The sequence below is a fragment of the Calypte anna genome, chromosome 10, assembly GCF_003957555.1.
Source record: "Calypte anna isolate BGI_N300 chromosome 10, bCalAnn1_v1.p, whole genome shotgun sequence".
Taxonomy (NCBI): Eukaryota; Metazoa; Chordata; class Aves; order Apodiformes; family Trochilidae; genus Calypte; species Calypte anna.
In genome coordinates, this window is record NC_044256.1 from 9,399,987 (window position 1) to 9,422,259 (window position 22,273).

At 40.8% G+C, this 22,273-nt stretch overlaps 1 protein-coding gene across 1 annotated transcript in view; it reads left to right on the forward strand.

Moving 5' to 3' along the window:
• MYO5A (myosin VA) overlaps positions 1-22,273 on the forward strand; it is a 95,741-nt gene that overhangs the window by 37,731 nt on the left and 35,737 nt on the right. The window contains exons 5-14 of the mRNA XM_030456904.1: positions 3,450-3,606; positions 7,501-7,644; positions 8,881-8,962; positions 10,432-10,539; positions 11,084-11,190; positions 13,597-13,862; positions 14,429-14,510; positions 17,117-17,257; positions 18,044-18,169; positions 20,109-20,192. Coding sequence (XP_030312764.1) covers positions 3,450-3,606; positions 7,501-7,644; positions 8,881-8,962; positions 10,432-10,539; positions 11,084-11,190; positions 13,597-13,862; positions 14,429-14,510; positions 17,117-17,257; positions 18,044-18,169; positions 20,109-20,192 — 1,297 coding nt within the window. The remainder of the gene's footprint in view (positions 1-3,449; positions 3,607-7,500; positions 7,645-8,880; positions 8,963-10,431; positions 10,540-11,083; positions 11,191-13,596; positions 13,863-14,428; positions 14,511-17,116; positions 17,258-18,043; positions 18,170-20,108; positions 20,193-22,273) is intronic.

Genomic DNA, 22,273 nt, shown 5'->3' on the forward strand with positions numbered 1-22,273 from the left:
GTTTTCTTCCACTTGTTTGGTTTTTGGTTTTGTTTTTTGTATGTTTGGTTTTGTTGTTCTTTTGTTTTGGCTGCTGCCTGATTATGAAAATTTTATTTGGCATAAGCAGGAGTTATATTTTAAACCCACTGTTGCTTATACCAAACCATTTAAAATAATGTTCACCACATTTCATTCACTAAGTATTTTGATTCTATTTTACGTGTTGTTTGCTTTTCTGTGTGACATTTTGTTTCTTTAAAGTTTCATGGCATCAAAGAGCCCTCTGCTGAGTTGTCATGGCTGCCTGGCAGAGCTTCCCCACCCTCCTTCAGGAAGGACTTGGGCATCTTCTTGCCATCCACATGCTGAGCCTTCCCTGGGGCTCTGGCAGCATCAACTCATCCCCTGCTGCTCTTGCATTTGGGGTCTTGCCCTCTCTTTTCTCCTTCAAACGTTGAGTGTCATTGTGGCTGTTTGGTTGTGTTTTCCTTTCCCTCTGCCAAAGAGCAGAAAGAATAATAAGCTAGAGGATGGCCAGGGCAGTGTGTTAAAGGCAAACAATGGACTAATGTACTTTTGCAGACAAGAGAGGCTCTGAGTGTAGATGGAGCACGGGCAGAGCCCTGCCAGAGAACTCCACTGCATGCAATGAGCGAGCTCTTTGTGTCTCAGGATTGCCAGAGCTGCTGTTTTCTGCTCTTACAGAGCCAGCTGTAGCTTCTCTAGGCAAATTTGTGAAAAGTCTATGTGTATATGTACTTATAAAAGTGATGTAATAATGGAACCCTTTATTCCTGGGCACTTGATTGTGTGCTAAGGAGACGAGTGCATCCCTGTATCTTGTGATGTGGGGGAAGGAAACTCCAGGATGATTAGCAACAGTATTCTTATGGAGAAATCATTTGATCCTTGGATTTTCTTTGCTGTCTCTGAAAACATGGAACTCCTTCCTCTGCAGTGCTCTGAAGAGAAGAGTGTTTCCTGCCACTCCTCAGCTCCGAAGGAGGGACTGGGGACTGCAAAACCAGCCTGTGCTTTTTGTGCTCACACCCCATCCTTCAGGGATGTGACAATGAGACAGTTGTGTTTTGATATTCTTCTCTTAGCAACACTGTTAGATTTTTGTTGACAGTTTCTTCAGAATTCTATAGCACAAAAGGTGCAGAACTGTGTTTCCACAAAGCCTTCTGCACTTTGGGAACTAAGCTAAAAATAAGGTTAATCATCAGAGGACACATTTCCCAGGACTTGGGCTTCACAAGTTGGGCTTCATATATTTAATACATGAAAAAGAGCTAGTGATCTTCGAATGAGAAGTGTGTTATGTCATTGCCCAGCTCCTGAAACTGGACCAGAAGTTTCCTGTTGTATAATGGTATTGTTTGTTGGGTTTTTTTCCTATGTGAAAGAGCACAGGAGGCAAAGAGTGCTCTGCCAGTCCTGTCTAGAAATTGTTCTCTGACTCACTGCAGGAACTCTCTTGTATGAGAGGAAATTTGTTTGTTATTCCTTGTTCCATTTAAGCCCAGCTGGCACACCTTTGGTTGGACTTGTCCTGTGTGTTTCTGCTGCTCTCTGTGGAGCATCCATGTACCTTACCCCACCTCCTGACCTGCAGAGCTCCAAGCTGTCCCTCGTGCATGGCCCTCTGGTGGGCTCTGGGAGGGGGAATGGGGAAGAAGCAAGGATTTATTCTTCCTTTCCCAGCAGGAAGTCTTCATGGCTACCCTGAGCCTTCCCAGGCTCCACAAACCCCCTTGGGAGTGTGCACAGCAGGCTCGATGGCTGCTGTAACAAGAGGTCCCATTGGTGGGTGTTGTCATTTTCCTGGTGTCTCTGGCAGCTCAGTCTTTGAAACCTGAACACCACAGAGCCTGATGTCAGGCTGAACAGTTACACCTTCCCAAACCTTCCCACTGAGACAGACAGCTGGGTGCATGCCAACATGTGAACCAGGCTGCAGTCATTCACACCTTCTGCATGTGTTAAAAGGAAGTTGAGAACACAAAATTAGGTTGGTTTGATCTTCTTAACACTTTCCTCTTAAATTTAAGTCAGTCCGCAGTCATTTCAAGTAATTTTCTTTTACAAAACCATGGAAAATTTCCTTCAGCCAATGTCTTCATTCAGTTAAGTGAATCCCACCTTGTCTCTTCCAGACATGGATGGCATAACCAGTGGCTTCTTTAGCCTACATACCTGTGCAGCACAACCTAGATGCTGGAGTTATGCTCTGTATCTCGGAGCTTGGCAATGTTTCTGAAGATAGGTAACACCCTGATAATAACAACACAATCTGTAATAATCTCCATAATATCAGCATTGGCTTTTTTATTTTCTTTTTTCTTTTTTTTTTTTTTTTTTTTTTTTTACTATCTTAGAAATGGAACCCCCCAGATCTTCTGGAGCACCTTCAGGCTACAGAAACTGCAAATAGTTTTCCATTGCATATTTCTTCACTTCCCCCCCGTAGCATTTTCTGGTGGCCTCAGCAGGCATCTGGAGGCTGTGCAGGCTGTGTCTGTGCTGCCTGAACATGTATGTGCCTGGACTTTCAGTCACAGTTATGATGCTATAAGCACAGCCTGGCTGGGACCTCATCCATACTTTCTGTGTTCCAGCCCCAGATCTGAAAATCTTTGGGGTAAAACCATGGTCCTTTTTTTTCCAGTGTCCATGTGTAAGATAGAGTTAAGCTCTAGGAGTACTTTGAAGTATCATTCCTTTTAACTTCTGCTTTGGAAATATAAAATACTGTTTAACACATGTATGGTCTTTTAGAATTCAGGTGTATAAATGCTAATTTCTATCCTTGTTATTTTGTAGTGTGTTTACTAGGCATACAGTTGGGTTTTATGGATAGAGCCCTCTTTGAGATGAGGGAAAATTGTTTTACTAGCAAATGAAGATTATTTGTTTTTCAATGAGAAGGGATTACTTCACAGCAAAGGGATCATCTTCACTCCAGAGCTGCTGTTTGTACCCTGAACAGCACAATTCTGCTTGAATTTTTCAGATTCAGAACAATTCTGGGAAAAGCTGGTGATTAGATCAGGAGGACAAAAGATTTCGTTTGCTGACTGCTGTTGATTTCTCTCTCTGTAAGATAGCATTAATGGTCTTTACTAATGAACACTGATAATTTAGTGGAGCAGTTTAGCAGAGACTCTGGATAGAAGTAGCTGCAGTATCACGTAGTGAATAACAGGTACTTTGCTGTAGCCAGGTTCTCTAGAGTAGCTCTGCTGGCTGGCTGGACTGTGGCAGGAGCATCCATCATGTCTGAGCATCCAGCCAGCCATGCAGGCAGCTTGCTCACTAACAACCTTGTTTCTGCCACATGCATTTACTCCCTTGCTCTATTGCTAACATTTATGGTGGAAGGGTTGTTGCCAAGCTTGGGACACACACACAGAAAATGTTTTATTGAGAAAACAACTGGTAATTAATATGTCTTTGTGTTTCAGAGATGAACGAAATCAGTCAATCATTGTCAGTGGGGAATCTGGAGCTGGGAAGACTGTCTCTGCTAAGTATGCCATGAGGTACTTTGCCACAGTCAGTGGATCTGCCAGTGAAGCCAATGTTGAAGAGAAAGTCTTGGCCTCCAACCCCATCATGGAGGTAAGAGAGCTTCTGCCCTAACTCCCACCCTCCAGCTTCAGCTGCTATTCTGGGGCTAATACAAGCATTCAATAGAGACAACAATCCATACTTTTTAAAAGGATATTTTTATTAATAAATATCTTCCAAAATTTTATTTTCAATCCATTTACTGGGAGGTACTTTAGGCATCTTTTTATGTAGTGTTTGTGAAACACTGAGAGAAGACAGGAGATAATGTTTCAGTGAGTTATTGATGTATTTCACATCAAGTAATTTTTATATGAATGCTGCTCGAAGTCTACGCAGATGTGTAACACTGGCAGCTTCCAGACTACTGGCCAAATTCAAGGGCAGAAGACTGGTTTTGTGTGTAAAATTCCAAAGAGGATTAAAACTTCTGATCTTACTCACTAAACATGTACATCACACGGTGGGGGGTAGGTAGATTATACTTTGAAATGAAGAGAGTTGTTTTAGTAAAGCAAATGTTCAATTTTAGGAAGTGTGATTAGGGAAGATAGTCTGAGAAAGCGGTTACAGAGGATGGACACAGTTTGTTTAAGAGGGGGGAAAACATAACAATTTTGCTATAATCAGTTCAGACTAAAGTTTCAGTTCTGGAAATCTGTTTAATTAACGATAGTCAAGGCCCAAAGCTGTTGACTTGAGAGAGCAGGTGCTGGCAGAGACCATGAGGTAGCACATACAGCTCTCTCCTGCTTCAGGACCTTTGTTCTCTGGGAAGCTCAGGAGAATCTGTAGTTCTGATGTCATGGCCAAGCTGAAGACATTTCTTAGGCTCATCTGAATCATTTGTTTTGTCTTTGTGTAGATTCATGTTGTAGCTGAACCTAAGGAACTGTGTTAAAAAATGATTCACCAGAGAGAAGGAGTCTTGGGGGAATTCCTTGAGAGAAGTAGGGCTGTGTGCATGCCTGTGGTCAGCCTTAAGCAGATGCTTAGGACAACTGATGCCTTGGTAAATGTTTAGCATCTCTGTGCAAAAGTGTGAAGTATTAGTGGATAAACATGAATAAATGGAGTGCACGCAGTGACACATGAAATGCAAAATGCTGCCGTTGTTTTTTTCCTCAGGTGTTTTTAAAAAAGAACTATATGTTTTATTCCTTCTTTCCTCCTGGCGTGAGGAGTTCATGATAAGCTATAGCTGCCCCATCACAGTTGTGTGTGTTCTGTCACAAGGTAATTCTGCCTGGTTTGTGGTGCTGTGTGTTTTCAAACTTTTGTAGGATAAAATAAGCTGTGCTGTGATGAGCAGTGGGCTCTGCTCTTGGGGGATCCAAATGTGTCCAGCTGTGGGAAGAAGCCAGAGGATTCTTGTCTTGAGCTGCACCTGCTCCATCAGGAGCATCCCAGGGGCAGTTCTGCAGGGGTGATCTAATCCCAGAGTACATTTCACTGCTCCAGTGCTTGCAGTGTCCTTGGCCATGAGGAGATGGGGTGTGTGGCTGACAGGACCAGGGCTGCCAAACACCCTTTCTGCAACCCCTGGAGGTGGCACCTGGGGCTGTGGCCTCACTGCCTTACTAAGTGACAGCTATGGCAAGAGACTGCAGGACAGGTCTGCAGTTTGCTGGTTGATGAATGAAATACAAACTATCCATGGGTTTCCCTGGACCACTTCTTTAGTTTGGCCTCAAAGCCTAAACCAGACATCCTTCTCTCTCACTCCTTGAACCACAATTCCCAATCAGTGGCCATCAGCTCACCATTAATTGTCTGATTTAACTTCCAAAGAAAGTAAGTTTAGACTGAGGACTAGAAATTAACTTTCCATCCATACCTTTAGCCACTAAAACAAAACAACAATGATGACGCTTGATTTTTATTTTCTAGGGATTGAGCCTGGGTATATCTAAAATTTCAATTATTTTAAACACTGTTATAGTTGGATACAAGTTATCCACATGTTCAAACACATGAACTTCAAATAGTCTTTAAAGTGAGTGTTGCGAAATCTGTTTTTGAGATAGACTCTTAAGATCAAAAAATCATTGCTTCAAACTCTTCAGTTGATAAATCAGCAGAAACACAAATTGACCCATGTAAATTAGAAAGAAAATGAGTGATTTCTTTTAGAAACACGAAACACATCTTTTGCCAAGTTGGTTATAAAATCCTAGGAGCAAAAGGTAATTTTAGTTTTTTAATTTGTATTTGGGAAACCTAAACATCAGCATTTTATGTGCTGCTGCCATTAGTGTCAGAATTTCACATCATCTTTGCCTTTGCTAAATAATCTGTAATATCAAATGACCATTATACACTTCTAGCAACAATTTGAATACTTAGTTGTTTAGTCAATGATTATATACAGTTTTCTTGTTGCAAATGTAAAAATTGTCAAGTCTTAAAACACTTCCTTGTGTGTAATTTCCTCCCTCTCATTCTTCATTACCCTGTATAGCTATATGAATTGTAGAGCTTAGTATGTACTCTGGAAAGCAATCTTATAATAGTAAAGACTTTGTTACCAAGTTTTATAAACATTACCTTTCAAATCTGTTTCTGAAAATAATTCACTATATTGCTACCACCATCAACAGCATATGTCACGGTGGCAATAATTTTAAAACACAAGAAATGCAGTTTGAGCCTCTTCAGTTTCAATTAACTGAGTATTTCTTAGAACTGCAGAGGTGGAATTTGTTCTTCCCCCCTTCCTAGCAGCTCTTCATCTAATGCCCACTCTGCCCCCTGCTCGGTGAAGGGGGCTCTGAGAGCTGAACCCCCTCTTCCCGTGCTGTGCCCTTACCCAGCCAATGGCCTTTTGTTTACAGGCTTGGAATACCAGTGCTCAGCATTGCTGTTTGGTCTCATTTTTCCTTCCCAAGCTTTATTTCAGTACAGAATTCCTGTGGAACTGGGAAACGAGGACACAGATACAGCTCCATGTGCTTGAGTTAGGGCACGCTTCCCAGTTAGGCACCTGAAAGGATGCCTGGGATAAAAAGTGGTGTGCTGGATACAAATGACTCTGAATGCAATTGCTTCTAATACAGGGATAGCTTTAGGATTTTTTTGAAAGGTGAGTTTCTCAGTGATGACTAAAACCTGATCTAAGTGGGCCATGGAAATGCTTTTCTTTGAAGCTCAGCATGTTGTGATTTGCATGCCTCGAAGTTCTGATAATTCCAGTGTTGCCCACTGCAAAGTGAATCCTGATGCTGGGCAGGTAAGGCAGAGGTGGGCACCAGCACTATTTGGGAATCACAGTCATCATTTGCCCTGGGCACACCAAGGCCATGGACTGTAGAGGAAAAGGATTCAGTTTCAGGGAGAAGATGTGAGCCTGTACATGTTAATTTTTAGATTATATTTAGGTGCACAGCAAATATTTTATAATGGTTCATTTTCACAAGTAGTTTGGAATCAGGGTTCATTATAGAGTAGAAATATTAATAAATTATTAGCCAGAGAGAACAGAGAGACTGTTTGCTGGGCTATGGGTTTAGAATAGGTAGATGAACAGAGAATACAAGTACTATATGTACAACGTTACACATACATATATGAATAAAACCAGTGTGAAATAATTGCTGTAATTTTATTAAGTTCTTAGAAAAAAATCTGGTGCATGTGAGCATTCTGTTAGACCTTTTAATTCTTTTTAAAATACATGAGAGATCAGTACAGGATTTTTAGCTGGAAAATTGGACAATGTAAAAGTGAAATAGTTACCAGGAAGATCAACTGCAGAACAGTGTCAGTGAAATAATCATATTTTGATGTAACTTGCTGATTAAGTGGAGTTCATTATTTATTAAATTCTTGATTATTTGGAAACCAGGTCAAAACTAAAGTTGTTGAGTATTTACAAGCCGTGTGGATGTTTGAATAGATTTGCTAATTTCTAAAAGCTATTTAACCTTGGCAATATTAATTTTTCAGTCTATTGGAAATGCTAAAACTACAAGGAATGACAACAGCAGTCGCTTTGGGAAATACATTGAAATTGGTTTTGATAAGAGGTATCGAATCATTGGTGCAAACATGAGAACTTACCTCTTGGAAAAATCAAGAGTGGTGTTTCAGGTAATGCTAACACAGTCTTCTTATTGTATATTTCTGTGACTATGTTAAAAAAAAAACTACTGCTTGCTGATATAGGATCTCTCTCCTAAAGGGTTGCTGTAATAATATATTTGTTATGAGGATGTGTGAGGAGGGGGATAGAAGGAAAACCAAGTCAGCCCTTCATTATATGAACTATTTGTAGTTGTAAAATGTGTATTAAAAAGGCATTATATTTAAACATGAAATACCTTCTGTGTACTACCAGAGTTTTACAGAATAAGGCTTCAAAACCTAGCAGAGGAAACCACTCATGGCAAGGAGAGCTCTCTTTTGTGGTTTGTAAAGCTGCCATCCTAGCTCAGTTTCAGTCTCTTGTTAAAACCCATTGAACCCATTGCTATCACAGTAATTATGAATGAGCCTTAATTGCCTTTATTTAGGCAAATAAGAATATGTAATTTCATCCTTCTTGGACTCTCTTCATGTTGATATTTTGTACCTGAACCAATCCACAACCTTTTTGTCTCCTACACTTCCTCTCCATCTTTGCCTACCTTATAGCCTAGAGCTCAGTAAAAATGGACTTATCCTTGAGTGGCTGCCTAAAGGTATAGAGAAAATAATTACAGCTTGCATTGTGTAGGAGTGTTACATCAAGTACTCTTGTATATTTTAAAAATAAAAGCTACTTCTTCCACATGGTGTAGCTGTGAGTCCTTTTCTGTTGTTTTGTTGGTTTGGATTTTTTTCTTTTTTTTGCTTGTTTGGTTTTTGAAGTTGTTTTGACATTAGGAAATTTAGATCACTTAAATTTGGAATTATGTTGCTGGTCGTGAGTCATAACCATCTAAGCTGTGTTAGACCCTCATTTTAAAATTCCAGCTTTGCCTTGGCAAGAAAGATACCAGCTTGCTATAAATGCTGAAGCATATGGTATTAGTTATTTTTGAAAAGTGAAAAGCTTTTAAGTATGATAATATCACCCATCCATAGAAACCTGATCTATATTTAATAGTAATCCACAGTTCTGAGAAGTGAAATAATGCTTGTTTTTTAAAAATTAAAATGTCTACATATTTTTGGTGTTAAAAATGGATTAAATTAATCAAGGAGGAAATAATAGATGATAATTTATATTTCTTCTGTGTTCTTAATGCAGTGCTAGAGAAATCATGAAACTTAGTCTTTCCTACTCAGGGGTGTTTCTGGCACTTGTTAAGTTGTGAAAAACAAACAATTCCTTTCTTTTTAAAGGCAGAAGAAGAGAGAAATTACCACATCTTTTACCAACTATGTGCCTCTGCAGCATTACCTGAGTTTAAAACTCTACGATTAGGTATGAAATTCCTGTTCATTCTGTTGGGCAGCTGGAGGTGGAAAGCAGCTTTTATCTCTGAGCTTTTCAAACCATAGAACCAAAAGAATTCCTGACTTTTAAATTCTAAACTTTGAAGCCTTCAACTACTAAAATATATTGAAAATAACTAAAATGGCAGATCTCTCAGTCTTTGTGGTTTTTAGATAAAATAAAGTTACAAATTTGTTTATTCTGTGTACTCTAATACTCTGCAGTTGTAATCACTAGGACTTAATATGTCCTGGATAGCAGTGGCAAAGGTGAATTATCTTCTCTTGGTCCTTTAAAACTGTTCTTCCATGGCTCCAGTACCTTGGAGAATTTTAACAGTTTTGGTATAAACACCTGAAAAGCCTATTTTGCATCTCCATACTTTCACTTGGGCTTTTACCAACAATTACTTTACTATCTCTGCTAACTTGATGATCACAAAACTGGTTTGTGAAATTTTTCATTTTTCAAATTAAAATGTTGAGAACGGAAACATTTCTCATTTAACAGGAACTGGTATTTCATAAAAGAAATGCATTACAATGAGGCAATCACCTGGTTATTTCTGAAATTCAGTATAAATTTAATGCTTCATAGCTCGAGTTAGCTTCATAGTGGGAAAACTGCACAGCTTGTAAGTGCTGATTTCTGAAATACTGTCCTGATTTTCAAGTGTTTCTCTGCTCTTTTGCACCATCCTGGCACATTTAGGATTCGCATCTGCTGACACAGGAAAGAAAGGAACTGATGTAATTATAACTAAAGAAGCCATGTATCAGACTCCTCTTTCAGCACTCTTGAAACCTTAGCAGATCAGAAGAAAAGGAGCCTGTCACTGGAGCTGGAAGCTTGGCCACTGAAATTATAGACATTTGCAGAGTACCCAGGAAAGCTCCCAGTAACACCCAGGGCTGTCCCAGAAGCTGATGGTTCTCCACAACTTCTCAGTCACAATGGTTCACACATACTCATGAGACTGAACCAGATAATCAATTATAAATTAGAAAAAAACAGGCAAAAAAAAAAAGAAATTATATTAAAAAAGAATTTTTTTAATGTCCTGATACAATAATAGCATAATACCTGCCACATAATCCCAAAGTGCTGCTGCTGCTGTCACCTCCACACCTACCCCTTGGGTGGTTGGCTCAGACTTGGAAAATAACTGCTTCCAAACTGATTATTTCACAGGTTGAAGTCTGAACCAAAGTTAAGTACAGAATGTGCTTGAGAGCTTACTGTAGGAACCAGGTAGCTTAAGAATACTTTTTTCCACTTGAAAAAATCCTTCTTTAAAATAAGTGGGTCCTATGAACCAGGGAACAAAAATACAGTGGCTTATTTCAAATAATGGATTCTGCCAAGAGCAACCTGTTCATTGCACAGCTTTACAGATGCACTGTGAATTTCTGCATCAGTCTGTGTAAAAGTGGTGCTTTTTTTTTTTTCTCTTCCAGGGAATGCAAATTACTTCCATTATACAAAGCAAGGTGGAAGCCCTGTGATTGATGGTGTTGATGATGCCAAGGAAATGGTAAACACCAGGCAGGCCTGTGCTTTGCTAGGTAATTTGTGCAAAAAAAATCATTTCCTAAAGGACATACCAGCAAGCACTTTCTAAATTGCTGATGTGTATTTTCTTCATGATCTGTTTTGTTAAAAACCAGGAGCTTGGTAAACTTTGGGATCAAGATACCTCTTATTGCATTAAAAAGATATATAAGTTGCTATGGAGTCACATATCTAGTGTAGGACAGGTTATATGAACAGAAAAAAGACAGTGGATTCCTTTGGTATAACACATACAGTGTCACTGAGAAACCACTTCAGAACAACAAATTAAATAATTCAATTTAATGGATCTTTTTTGCATCCATTTTTTAAAAGAATGTTTTTAAATAGATGTTAAATGTTTTAAATGTTTTCATTTTAAAATGTTTAAATGTTTTTAACAGAAGTGAAGCCAAGCAGTACTTTCAGACAGCAAATTCTCAGGAAAAAGTGCATGTACTGGTGGCAGTTTTTCCTTTTTTAATAACTTTTTTCATCAGCTTCATCTTGTTCTTTACCTCTCTCTCCATTCAAAATATTTTATTCATCATTTTTCAGGGATTTGTGATTCCTACCAGATGGGAATTTTTCGGATCCTTGCTGGCATCCTTCACTTGGGCAATGTGGAGTTTGCATCTCGGGATTCTGACAGCTGCACAGTTCCTGTGAGTATTTGATGAGCTGAAGGAGATGGTTTGTACTAAAGCAGTTTCTGCCTTCTGCTTGTTTGCAGAGACCTCTACTGAAGGAGATTCACAATATAAAAACACAAGCAACTTGTTAATGTCTAATTTGCTGGTTTTGCAGTTCTTTTTGCAGATGTGTGCTACTCTTTTCAGTTTAGAGCCTTCAGACAGTACTCTCCATATAACAGCGGCTGCATTAATTTTGTTTCAAAACTGTAATTTATATGTCCTGGAAAAGTCTACTAGACAGGCTAGCTTTGATGGGCAGGTGTCTAGACCTTTATATTTGTTCATGAATACATTCCCTGTACACAGTAAACACTTTGCAGCATGTTTTCCATAATATTAAATGCCAAACTGTCCCAAACAATTGTGAAGCAGGAACATAAAAACTGCAGCTACAATTCATGTGACTCATGGAAGTGGTGTGGTTTTATCAGTCCTTTTTTCTGTTTGTGGAGGTGAGCAATGGGGATTTCATAGTCTGATCTGAAAAAAACCTCATTCAGTGGGGACCAAGGCTTCTTACTGAAATCCGTATTCTGGAGTTGAGAAACACAAGAAATGTGGTTTGTCACTCTTCCTGTGGTTCACAAGTGACTTTTCTCCTTTTGTTTTTCCTTGAATGTCTGCTGCTGGACACAGCCTTCTCCTTTCTCTCTCTTTCAATAGTAGCAACAATTGAAAGGTGTTTTTTTATTCTCATTTTACTGTCAGTCCATTTCTCTTGAATCTGCAGCAGCAGTTTCTGGAGCTGAGACAACAGGTCCTTCATCAGGCTGCTCATAATCAGTGTGCCTGGTCTGACACCATCTCTGTGGGGTAGCAGCTGTGAAACCACAGCAACAGCCTGGCTCTTTGGTGTGTCTTAAGGAGGTTCTCACTACAAAGAAAGTGTCATTTAATGATCACAGGTGGAAAGCTGATGAGCCCCAGGACATGATGAGCTATCATTTTGTAATGGGTATCTCCCGTGCAGGAATCCCACTAAATGAGCTAATACAAAGCTGCAAGTTTCTGTATAATCCCATCCTGATGTGGTAAGCATCTATATAGCTGCTCAATGGCACTGGCTGCCTGAGCTGTCCTGCCCCCTGAAAAGAGCTATGTCACTGGGACTCCTGTGGCCATGCAGTGGTGCAGTGGTGGTGTTGCAGTGAGCTCAGCAAAGGGCTCTGCATGGTGCTGTGTATGAATCAGTTTGTTTAATGCCAGCTTGAGCAGCACAACGTGAGACTCTTCAGTGCAATTTTCATTATTGTTACTTTGCTATTGTCTTTCGAGCAAGTTAAAGTGGGATGGCTACACTGAAGGAATCTCAGTTAACTAGATTTTGGGGGTGTAACAGCAGTTCCATGGCACCTATATGCTGTAAGGACTGGAAGAAGCCCCAGAGAAGTCATAAGGATGTGGAAATAGAAGGATAAAGCTGGTGTACTCTGAAGCTATTGGAATGTAGTAACAGTGCTCTGTTATCTGTCCTTGTCAGGATGCTGCTTGTCAGGGTGCTCTTTGAGCCACTGGACACAAAGTGACCATGATGAGGAAATGGTGTTATGGGAGTTCCCTAAGAGGAAAGACCTCTCTGTCCTCCTTAATTTCTAGCTATTGGTTTGTTTGTTAGACACAAGGTGTAATATCTTAAATCACTGAGTGGTAAATGCACTGCACTGATTTTTATGCAGAAATCTTATACACCAGTATCAATGTGCAAGCCTTGCTGGTTGATTTTTACTGAGCTCAACAGAAGTCAATTTTTTCTCTTGCAGAGTCCAATTTGAGAGTTAGAGAACATCATTCACATGCTCCAATCTCTTAGCATTTGTCTGCAGAGTTAACTGAGAAAATCATGTGAAATACTGAGACCAGATCCCTAAAGCTCTGCAACACTTCCTCTTCTTGCTTATCTTGGGCTGTGGTGTCACATTACCCATTCTGCTTCACATTACATGGATGTGTATGAATGGACAAGAGCACTGATCAGGAGCTGTGGTCCATTCTGTCTTGAGTACACAGCTCATGTCCTGTCCTCAGCATTTCTCTAGTTCTTCACTCAAACCTGAGACAGTTCCTTATAAGAATTCGAAACATCAAGTTCATCTCTGTGAAGTTAGGTTCTTCATTTTTGCAAAGGTCACAGATTTCCTGTGTGTATAGTAAAATGCATGTGGGGAAACTGTCATTCACTAATTTACTTCAGCCATGTGAATCTGATAAGCAGATGGGGAGATTGTTATGTTTTGAAGGAGGAAGAGCTGAGGAAGCAGCTGTTACTGCTTACTGTTGGATCAGTGCAGGTAGGCAGTTCAGATTGGGTGGTTGCACGAGTGCTGTTGATGATACTGTTTTAAGCCCTAACAAGATTGGTTGTTTTTTTTTAATTAGCCCAAGCATGAACCCCTCACCATCTTTTGCGACCTTATGGGTGTGGAGTATGAAGAGATGGCCCACTGGCTCTGCCATAGGAAGCTTGCAACTGCCACGGAAACCTACATCAAGCCAATTTCTAAGCTTCATGCCATCAATGCCAGAGATGCTCTTGCCAAACATATCTATGCTAATCTCTTTAACTGGATTGTAGATCACGTGAACAAAGCTCTTCACGCCACTGTGAAGCAGCATTCTTTTATTGGGGTGTTGGACATTTATGGGTGAGTCTTTTTGTCAGAGATATGACACTTCTTATGTAATTGTCTTACTGCAAAGCATCTTTGTCTTTATCACATAGCACTGTGGAGATTGCACACAAAAAACCCAGCCCTTTAGCTGCTGCTTAGTCCAGCTGTAGAAGGTGTTTATTTTTGACATGTTGCCTAAGATCCTTGTCTTGACTTTCAGGTTTGATATTTATAGTGGGATTTCAAGTTTTTGCTGTTGGTAGTTCCTTTATGTGTTACATTGAGGAAAGTTACAAGGGAATAGTCATCTCATGGTTCCTCCATGGTGATGCTGCTTAAGAGGACAAAAATAACTAAATTGCTGCCCAGGAACATCAGTCCTTTCCCTGAGTTCTTCATCCCTGCCTAAAGAGGGAGCATCACTGAATTGCCCGTGTGCTGCAGTTTGCCATTTCCCTCTGGACTGTGTTGCTCACTGTGGTTGTTTATGCCTGGAATAGTGCAATGAATTTGTCTGGGAGGGGGATTTAAAATTACAGGGTCATTTAATCTGTTTTTTTTTCACTGCACTGGTAATTTTGAGTATCTGCACATTTTAGATTTGAGACATTTGAAATCAACAGCTTTGAACAGTTCTGTATCAACTATGCCAATGAAAAACTGCAGCAGCAGTTCAATATGGTAAGTAGGAAATGACTGGCGTTTCCTCTTCCCTTTCCCCTTACCCAAGTCCATTCTGCTAATTGGGTCCCCAGTGGTTGTGATGAATTCCTTCAGTCTATTAACCAACTGTCCTGGCCGTGGGCTTTGGGGGATGGGGAAAGATCGACTATCTCCTAGAAATAGTCCCAGAGCAGCAGTTAGTCATAAAATCTATTTGAAATTCCAATCACAGTAACAATTATCAGAGGGAAGGAGTGCTTGGCAATTAAGACCCTGAGATTGCCTGTCAGGGAGAGCACGGTGTGGATGAAGTTGGAGTAAGCTGTGACTCCAGAACCTCTAAGGAGAGCCTGTGCACGGGCAGCAGAGAGCAGGGCTTTGCTGCTGGAAATCTGCCTCCTACACTGCCTCTCCCAGTGTTATTTTTGAGGTTTTTTGGTGCATCCTGAAGCTGTTGACTGACGTATGGCAAGAAGTGCCTCTTCCCCCTCCTCCAGAGAGATCACGATTCTCCCTCTCCTCAGCCTCAGTGACGTTTGTAATTATATATCCTACCTGCATAACGATGAGGCAAGTTATTTATGCCAGGTCTGTTGCTAGGCTGTGCTGCAGCACGGGAAGAGCTTTGAGCTCTCCTTATGAGCATACCTGCATGGTGGGCAGTGCTGGCAGGGCTGGATCTCCCTGTGCCATTGTCCATCCCAAGGGCCAGGGTGCACATAAGCAGATGACTGGGTGCTGGAAGAGGTTGGGCTTGACAGCCCCTGGCAGTGCCACTGCTGGCTTCAGATCCACAAGCAGGATGTGATAACTGCTAAGCACAGGGTATCTCTGCATGTTCTCAGCTCTACAGTAAAAATACAGTCCCTGTAAGAATTCCAAGGCTTCTCTTCTTCCTAAAGATCACTGTGTTCCCTTCCCTCTCCCACTGTTGCTGTAAGCACTCGTCTTGCGAAGGGGCAAAAGGGTTTTTTTGTGGTGCCCCACCAAACTCCCAAACCCAGCACCAGTGACCACCACCCCATAGGGCTGTTGTGCAGGTACACAGAATGGATAAAAGAAAAAAAAAAAAAGAAGCCCCATGTCTGCAGCAGCATGCAGCAAGCCTCTATGTGCTGCCTGGGGTGTCCTGAGCCCAGCTGAGGGCAGGCCCATGGGGCACTGCCTGGCTGCCATCTTCACAGCTTTCTCAGCCTCCGTGGAATCATGGAATTACAGGTTGGAAGGGACCTCAAGGATAACATGGTCCAATTTCCTATGTAGAAGCATGGTTTAGGGGCAGTGGCCCAGCACTTTGTTAAGCTGAGTCCTAAAGATGTCCAGTGTTGGGGAATCTACCACTTCCCTGGAGAGATTATTCCAATGTCCAGCTGTTTTCATAGTGAACAATTTCCTTATGATGTATAATTGGGATCTCCCCAAGAGTAACTTGGACCAATTACCCCTCATCTTTCTTGTAAAAAGGGAGTCTCCATCTTCTTGGTAGCCAAGAATTTGGAACCGTTCCAAGTGCTGGAACAGGGCAGTAAGGTCTCCCCTGAGCCACCTTTCTTCAGGCTGAAAAACCCCACTTCTCTCAGCCTTTCCTTGCACTGCAGGCTTCCTAATCCGTTAACCATCTTTGTGGGCCTTCTTTTGGCCCTCTCAAGCCTGTCCACAACATTTTTGTAGAGCAGGAACCAGAACTGAACAGTGTTCAGGTGTGGCCTGACAAGCGCTGAGTCGAGTGGGAAACCGCGTAATTTTCACGACTTAGTTGCTAATTCCTTTACAATAGAGAACTGGTTTGGTGTTTTTGTTCAGGACTTAGGTCTGACACAACTCACCAATAAACCACTGCCATTGCCTTTCCTTCCAGGAATTACCTCAGCGTGTGAGGCAGCCGCCAAGCGTCAGGCTGGGAACGGCTCCTGGGGGTGCCATGAAGGAGGCCGCTCTGGAGAGGGTGGCCTTTCATGATGAAATGAAAGGGATAAATTGCTTTGTTGGGGTGGTTTGCTGCTGTCTGGCAGTGGGTGGCAAAGAGCTGTGAGGCCTCTGTGGGTCTGTGCACTGAGCTGTGGAGGCAGCCAAGTCCAACCCCCCCAGTACAGGTGTCTGTGGTGGACCCCAGCCCCAGTCTTGGCTGCTGGATAGGGTTTGGTTCTGCCTGCCTTAGCAGTAAGCCTGCATTAAAATTTAAATGGGAGATAAAATATAATTTAAAATTACTTGAGTCAGCAGTCTTTTAAAAAGAATGCTTGTGCTATTAAGACTACGGTTTGCCTGTTTAATATTTTATTATATTTTTTTTTTCCTGAAGTTTGGATTCATACCTTATGCACATTTCATTAAAGCTGTGCAGGTTTATTATGATAATGTTTTTGAATAAATATACAACTACATTGTTAATGATCTTTGTACCAGATAAATCTGCCACAAAATTTTACTTAAGAGATTTCTTCTGTTAGTATTAAAGTAATTCTTAGGGTTCTTTGCTGAAGAGAGTATATTTTAATGCAATCTGTAATCTTAGAAAAAAAACCAGCAGCCATTTTAGTGTGCTAAGGTGAATTCCAGTAACAGTTTGGTGTATTTATTCTACATTTTATTGCACAGAAAACTGTTTTCTTTTTGCCCTTTAGCATGTCTTTAAGCTGGAACAAGAAGAATACATGAAGGAACAAATACCATGGACCTTGATTGATTTCTATGACAATCAGCCATGCATTAATCTCATTGAGGCCAAAATGGGAGTTCTGGATCTGCTGGATGAGGAGTGCAAGGTGTGTGTTCAAGAGCTTCCATAGAGAAAGAGATCATCAGCTGTCCTGCTTCTGGGGCCTCACAAGGAAAAGTCATATCCATAAAGCCATCATTTTGACACTGTGCTGTTGAAAGGATTTGGAGAATGTACAAACAGAATAGGCAATTACAGAAGGAGAGAAAAATGGGCCTAGTCATGCTTTTTTCCCTCTCCATCCTGTGTCTGTATTTCCTTCTGGTTCTCTGATCAGCCTCTGTTTTGACTCTGGCAACTTTCTCTTTTCCCAAGTATAGCAAGTGCTTTCTTTGGTCTTGTTACATTTCTCGAAATTGCCTCTTGCTTGGTGTCTCACTTTTTGTCTTTCATCTTACTTTAATTTATGCCAAGCCACGTGCAGGGGATGCCATGTGGTGACTGCTTCAGTGGAAACCCAGTTTGGGGTTCTTGTGTGTTACAAAGCATCACAAGCAATCTCTGCTGGCAGTGGATGAGCTGTGACCCTCTGAGGTTCTGCTCAGTCAGATAAGGCACCTACTGGATACCTCCCCTCAGGGGAGTGACACTGGAAGTGTCATTAGCATCAGATGTGTCAGACAGCAGCTGCTGGGCTGCTCCCAGTCCAGAGCATTAAAAAGGAAAGTACCTAGTTGGTTACTGGCTTCCTTGCTTATGGCAGTGCTGGAAATCTAAGGAGTTGGAGTTTGAAAACAACCTCCTCCATCTTGGAGGCCTCCATCTTCTTAGTTTCTCTTGCTACTGAAAAGTTTTCAAGACCTTTTAAATGCGTATGTGTTCTCTTCTCTAGATGCCAAAAGGCTCAGATGACACTTGGGCCCAAAAACTGTACAATACTCATTTGAATAAATGTGCCCTCTTTGAAAAACCACGTTTGTCAAATAAGGCTTTTATCATCAAGCACTTTGCTGACAAGGTAAGGACTTTTCTGCCAGTACCTCTTCCCCTGGCAGGTGTTGCTGAGTGTGTGCACAGGAGGGGATCTGGGGGTGCAGACAGTGATGGGCTTTGCTCAGCTTCTTCCAAAATGTGTGCCTGCCTGCACACCCCATCAGGAGAAGAAAGTTGACCCTGGCAGCTGTGCAGAGTGAGGAGCAGGAATGAACCATCCTTTTCCAAAATGTGACTGCTTAGTGTGCTTGCAGTTCACAGCATAATTGTGTCAGTTCCAGTTATGCTACAGAAATACACAAAATAGAAAACCATTTGCCCCACTGTAGTTCTAGCTAAAAAATACTTGGAGTGCAGGTGTTGTTCAGCTCCCACAGTCCATCACCGAACTGAGCAATTTGGGTTAAAATAAAATTTAAAAAATCCTGTGTTAAGATAATTGTCCTGTTAAACAAAGAAGCTGACTGAGAATACTGTCAGCTTTGTAAAAATATTTGGAGAAGCTCTGGGATTCTTGCCAGCGCTATGTCTGTATGTGCTGACCTGGGGTGTTGGAAGCTTTTTTTTACCTTCACTTGATTTCTCCCAGGTTCTTGAGTTCATGAATAGAAGGGGGGCTCCTCTTCTCGCTGCATCTAGTGTTACCTTAAAGCAGCAAGAACCTTTCTGTAACTTTCAGATTGATAAGTTCTGTTTTATTTAGTGGATGGGAGAACAAGCAGGATTTAATTAATATTTCATAAACTGTTCATTAGGCTAAACTTTGATCATTGAAAACAAGTCTTTCCTGTGCCTAGTCTGATCAGTGAGAGCCAAGGAAAGCTAAAAGTAGCTCCAAGCAGGTTTTGCCCTAGCTCTGAACTCTGAAGCACTGTCTGTGCTAAGCATTTTATGCTTTCCTGCCTGCTTACCTGAATGCATACAGACATCTTGAAGGAAAAAATAAAGCTGTAGCTGGCAGGTTAATAATCTCTGTGCCTTGACAGTGTCTTCTCTGGGAGAAATCAGATTCTGCTGCCCTCTCGTGGCATTGTCTCCACGAGTAAGAACACAGATGGTACCTGAGGTATTGTTCAGTGGGCTCTCATCTGTGGGGAGAACATTGGTTTTCTTCCCTCCTGGGAGTTTTTTGAAATGTTTTGCAGCTTGATGTATAGCATCCTTGTGGAAGCACCAATAAATGGAAAGAGGAGCTGCTGATCACTGCCCATCTCTCTGCTCTGGAAGAATAAGATGGTTATAAGGGTTTGCTCTTGGATTTTGTAGTCTGCACTTCTACTGGTTTTATCAAGATGAAATAGTTAGTGAGACAGGTCATGGGAGTTATTATGCTTACATTGACTAATATTGAGTTCTAAGGTATAGACTTTTGACAATTGATTTTGGGTTTTGTTCAGCCTTAAATTAGGACAGTGAAATAAATACAAGATTTTTGTCTGACACTTTGGCTATTCTTTGGTCCAGGAGACTCTGTGGCCCTGTGATGTTGTTATGTATTGTCACAACATCAGGCTTTTTGTTGCTTCTGGTAAAAATAGTATTTCTGAGTACAGATGAGTCATTTTCATAAGTTGCAGGCAGATCTACTTATTGCCTCTCAGCTAATGAGGTGAGATGCTTTGTTCTCAGTTTCATAACTTCAGTGAAGGAGATACCCAACACACATTTGGATTCTTCATCTTTATAGTAACCCTTCAATCATGGTATCTTACCACAAACATCTCTCAGCAGCGAAATATGTTTGGTCAAATGCAATAACACTATTAATATGTTTTAATGTTTTACATTTTACTGGAAAGCACTCTTTTTGAGGAAAATCTATATTTAGCAAAGATACACTTGGGAGTGCATATTTTCAAAATCCACAAGAATTTTTTGTTTTAAATGTAAATATTACAGCTGGTGAATTCTATGCAAAATATTCTTATTAAATACTTACATTTTTGTAAAATGATGGTTTTCAGGTGGAATATCAATGTGAAGGCTTTCTGGAAAAGAATAAAGACACAGTTTATGAAGAACAAATTAAGGTCCTAAAATCAAGTAAGGTCAGTATAAGGTTTTTTTTTCTCTTTTCTACAGTTACGAGTCCTTGAATTAAAGGTCATAAAAAATTTCTTATAAACCTAGGAAATACTTTTCTCTTAGTATCAGGTAGACTGAAATTAAACATGGTTTGTGTTTTACTTGGCTATCTGTATGAATTTAGGAAGTCCTATAGCCTAATTTTGCTTCATGTGAGATCAGTCTATATTTAGCTACTGTTTATTTTGGGGTTTGGGTTTTTTTAGTTTTCACCAAACTTTGCTGTATTTTCTGTAAAGGCATCAAAGACTTCTAGGATACTATAGTAGTATAAGAAGGCTTAACTATTAAGCCCTTGATTTTGTAAGCTGAAAGCAAAAGCTCCTTGTTTATGGCCTGACAATTTGAGCAGAAAATTTCTGGAGAAGAGACAAATTCTGTTCCAGAAGCAAAATGAGAGTGGAACGAAACATATAGACCCTGAGGACACAAACTGCAATATATAGTCTGGTCTTCTTGATATCTATGAAAAAACCCCAGCCATCTGAGTTGAAAAATACTGAATGAAGGAATGTTTTAGACAAGCCTTCAATGGCATCCTCTGCTCTTTTTTAATGGCAAAAATGCTAGTTTTGCTCTTCTGAAAGGTAAAGGCAATTAACTTGACACTGTGCTGTGGTGGCTATTGGGAATTTGCTACTCCAATGGCCCAGGCAGCTGGGTATCAAGGGCAGGCTATTTAAAATTACACTGTTCTATCAGGAAAACCAATGCTTTTCTCTTTTGAGATACATGAAGTTAAATGATAAAACATGGAGTATAATGAAAAGCTACAGCAGGCTGAGAGAAATGTCAGAGTGGTTTGAGTGAAGTGAATTGGTGTGTGCATGGGAGGTTGTGGCACCCCCAGGGGCTGGCAGGGACCTGTGCAGCTCCAGCTCTGCCATGGCAGGGCACTATGCAGCGCTGCTCTGGGGGATGCAGTCCAGCCAGCAAGGGGTGATGGGGACATAGCTTCCATAGCTTTGTGTGACAACAGCTCAGGCAGACTCAGCAGGTTGAGTTAATTCAGTCTAAACACTAAAAAACAAGACTATTTTCCCCAATGGTAAATTTTGTCAGAGCCAATGTTTTAAAAAAATAAACTGTGAAGAAAATAGATTTTTAAAAAGAAGAATGTTTCATTTTTATTTCTCATCAGGCCCTCTTTATTAGTAATTTTAGTGGGATTGCATTTCTAATTTTTTTTGTTGTTGTTGCTGTTTTCTGGGTTTGCTGTGCACATTCAACAGAAGGTAATTCTAAATTAAACACATCATCTGTCATCCTACCCATGCCCACTCTCGCACGCAGCTCAAATGCTTCTTTTCTCTCCAAAGTGCATGACACACACTGCTCTTGGCAAGCACAGTAGTGTTCAGCTACTTATTTTGTCTTCCTTTATAAACCACCCGCAGGACCCCTTTGAACATGTTAAGTTTCCATGCATGTATCATGAAAATAATACAACAGTCCTCTGCTTTTATGCTTGCTACTGGCATGTTAAGATCTTCTGTTGTGGCTCTGCAGTAAAAGTAATGATCTGTAAGGTTGTTAGCAGCATGTCTGTTAAGTTGTCTGAAAAAAAAATTACAAGGAAAAAATGCTTGCTTGCTCATTTTGTACCATGTGAATTATCTGCCCTTTGATCAGTGTTTTCCCTCTCTTTGAATACTCCCAGTGTTCTGTGAAACAATGAAAATTGATATGCTAAACATCAAAATGAAATGAAAACATGAATTCCCCATCCTGTGGATCATCTCAGCAATGCTCTCCTGCTGTTGACCTCTGCTGCAGGGCATGCACTGCTCCTTCCTCTGCCTGTAGCAGCTGAGTGTCTATGAAAATGATTTTTCCAGGGTTGGAGAAGGAGAATGGCACTTAGGTACTGATAGCTTAGAATAGTTCATTCATCCACAATCCAGACACTGGGGACACAGTTCCCACCCCCACCCCTGGAGTGTGAGAGCTTCAGAAGTTTCATACAAAGCACATTGTGTTCAAGTCAGTGTGAGTATGGGATGAAAAGCCTTGGCTGTGTAGCTCAGGTGCCTGTGCACACCCA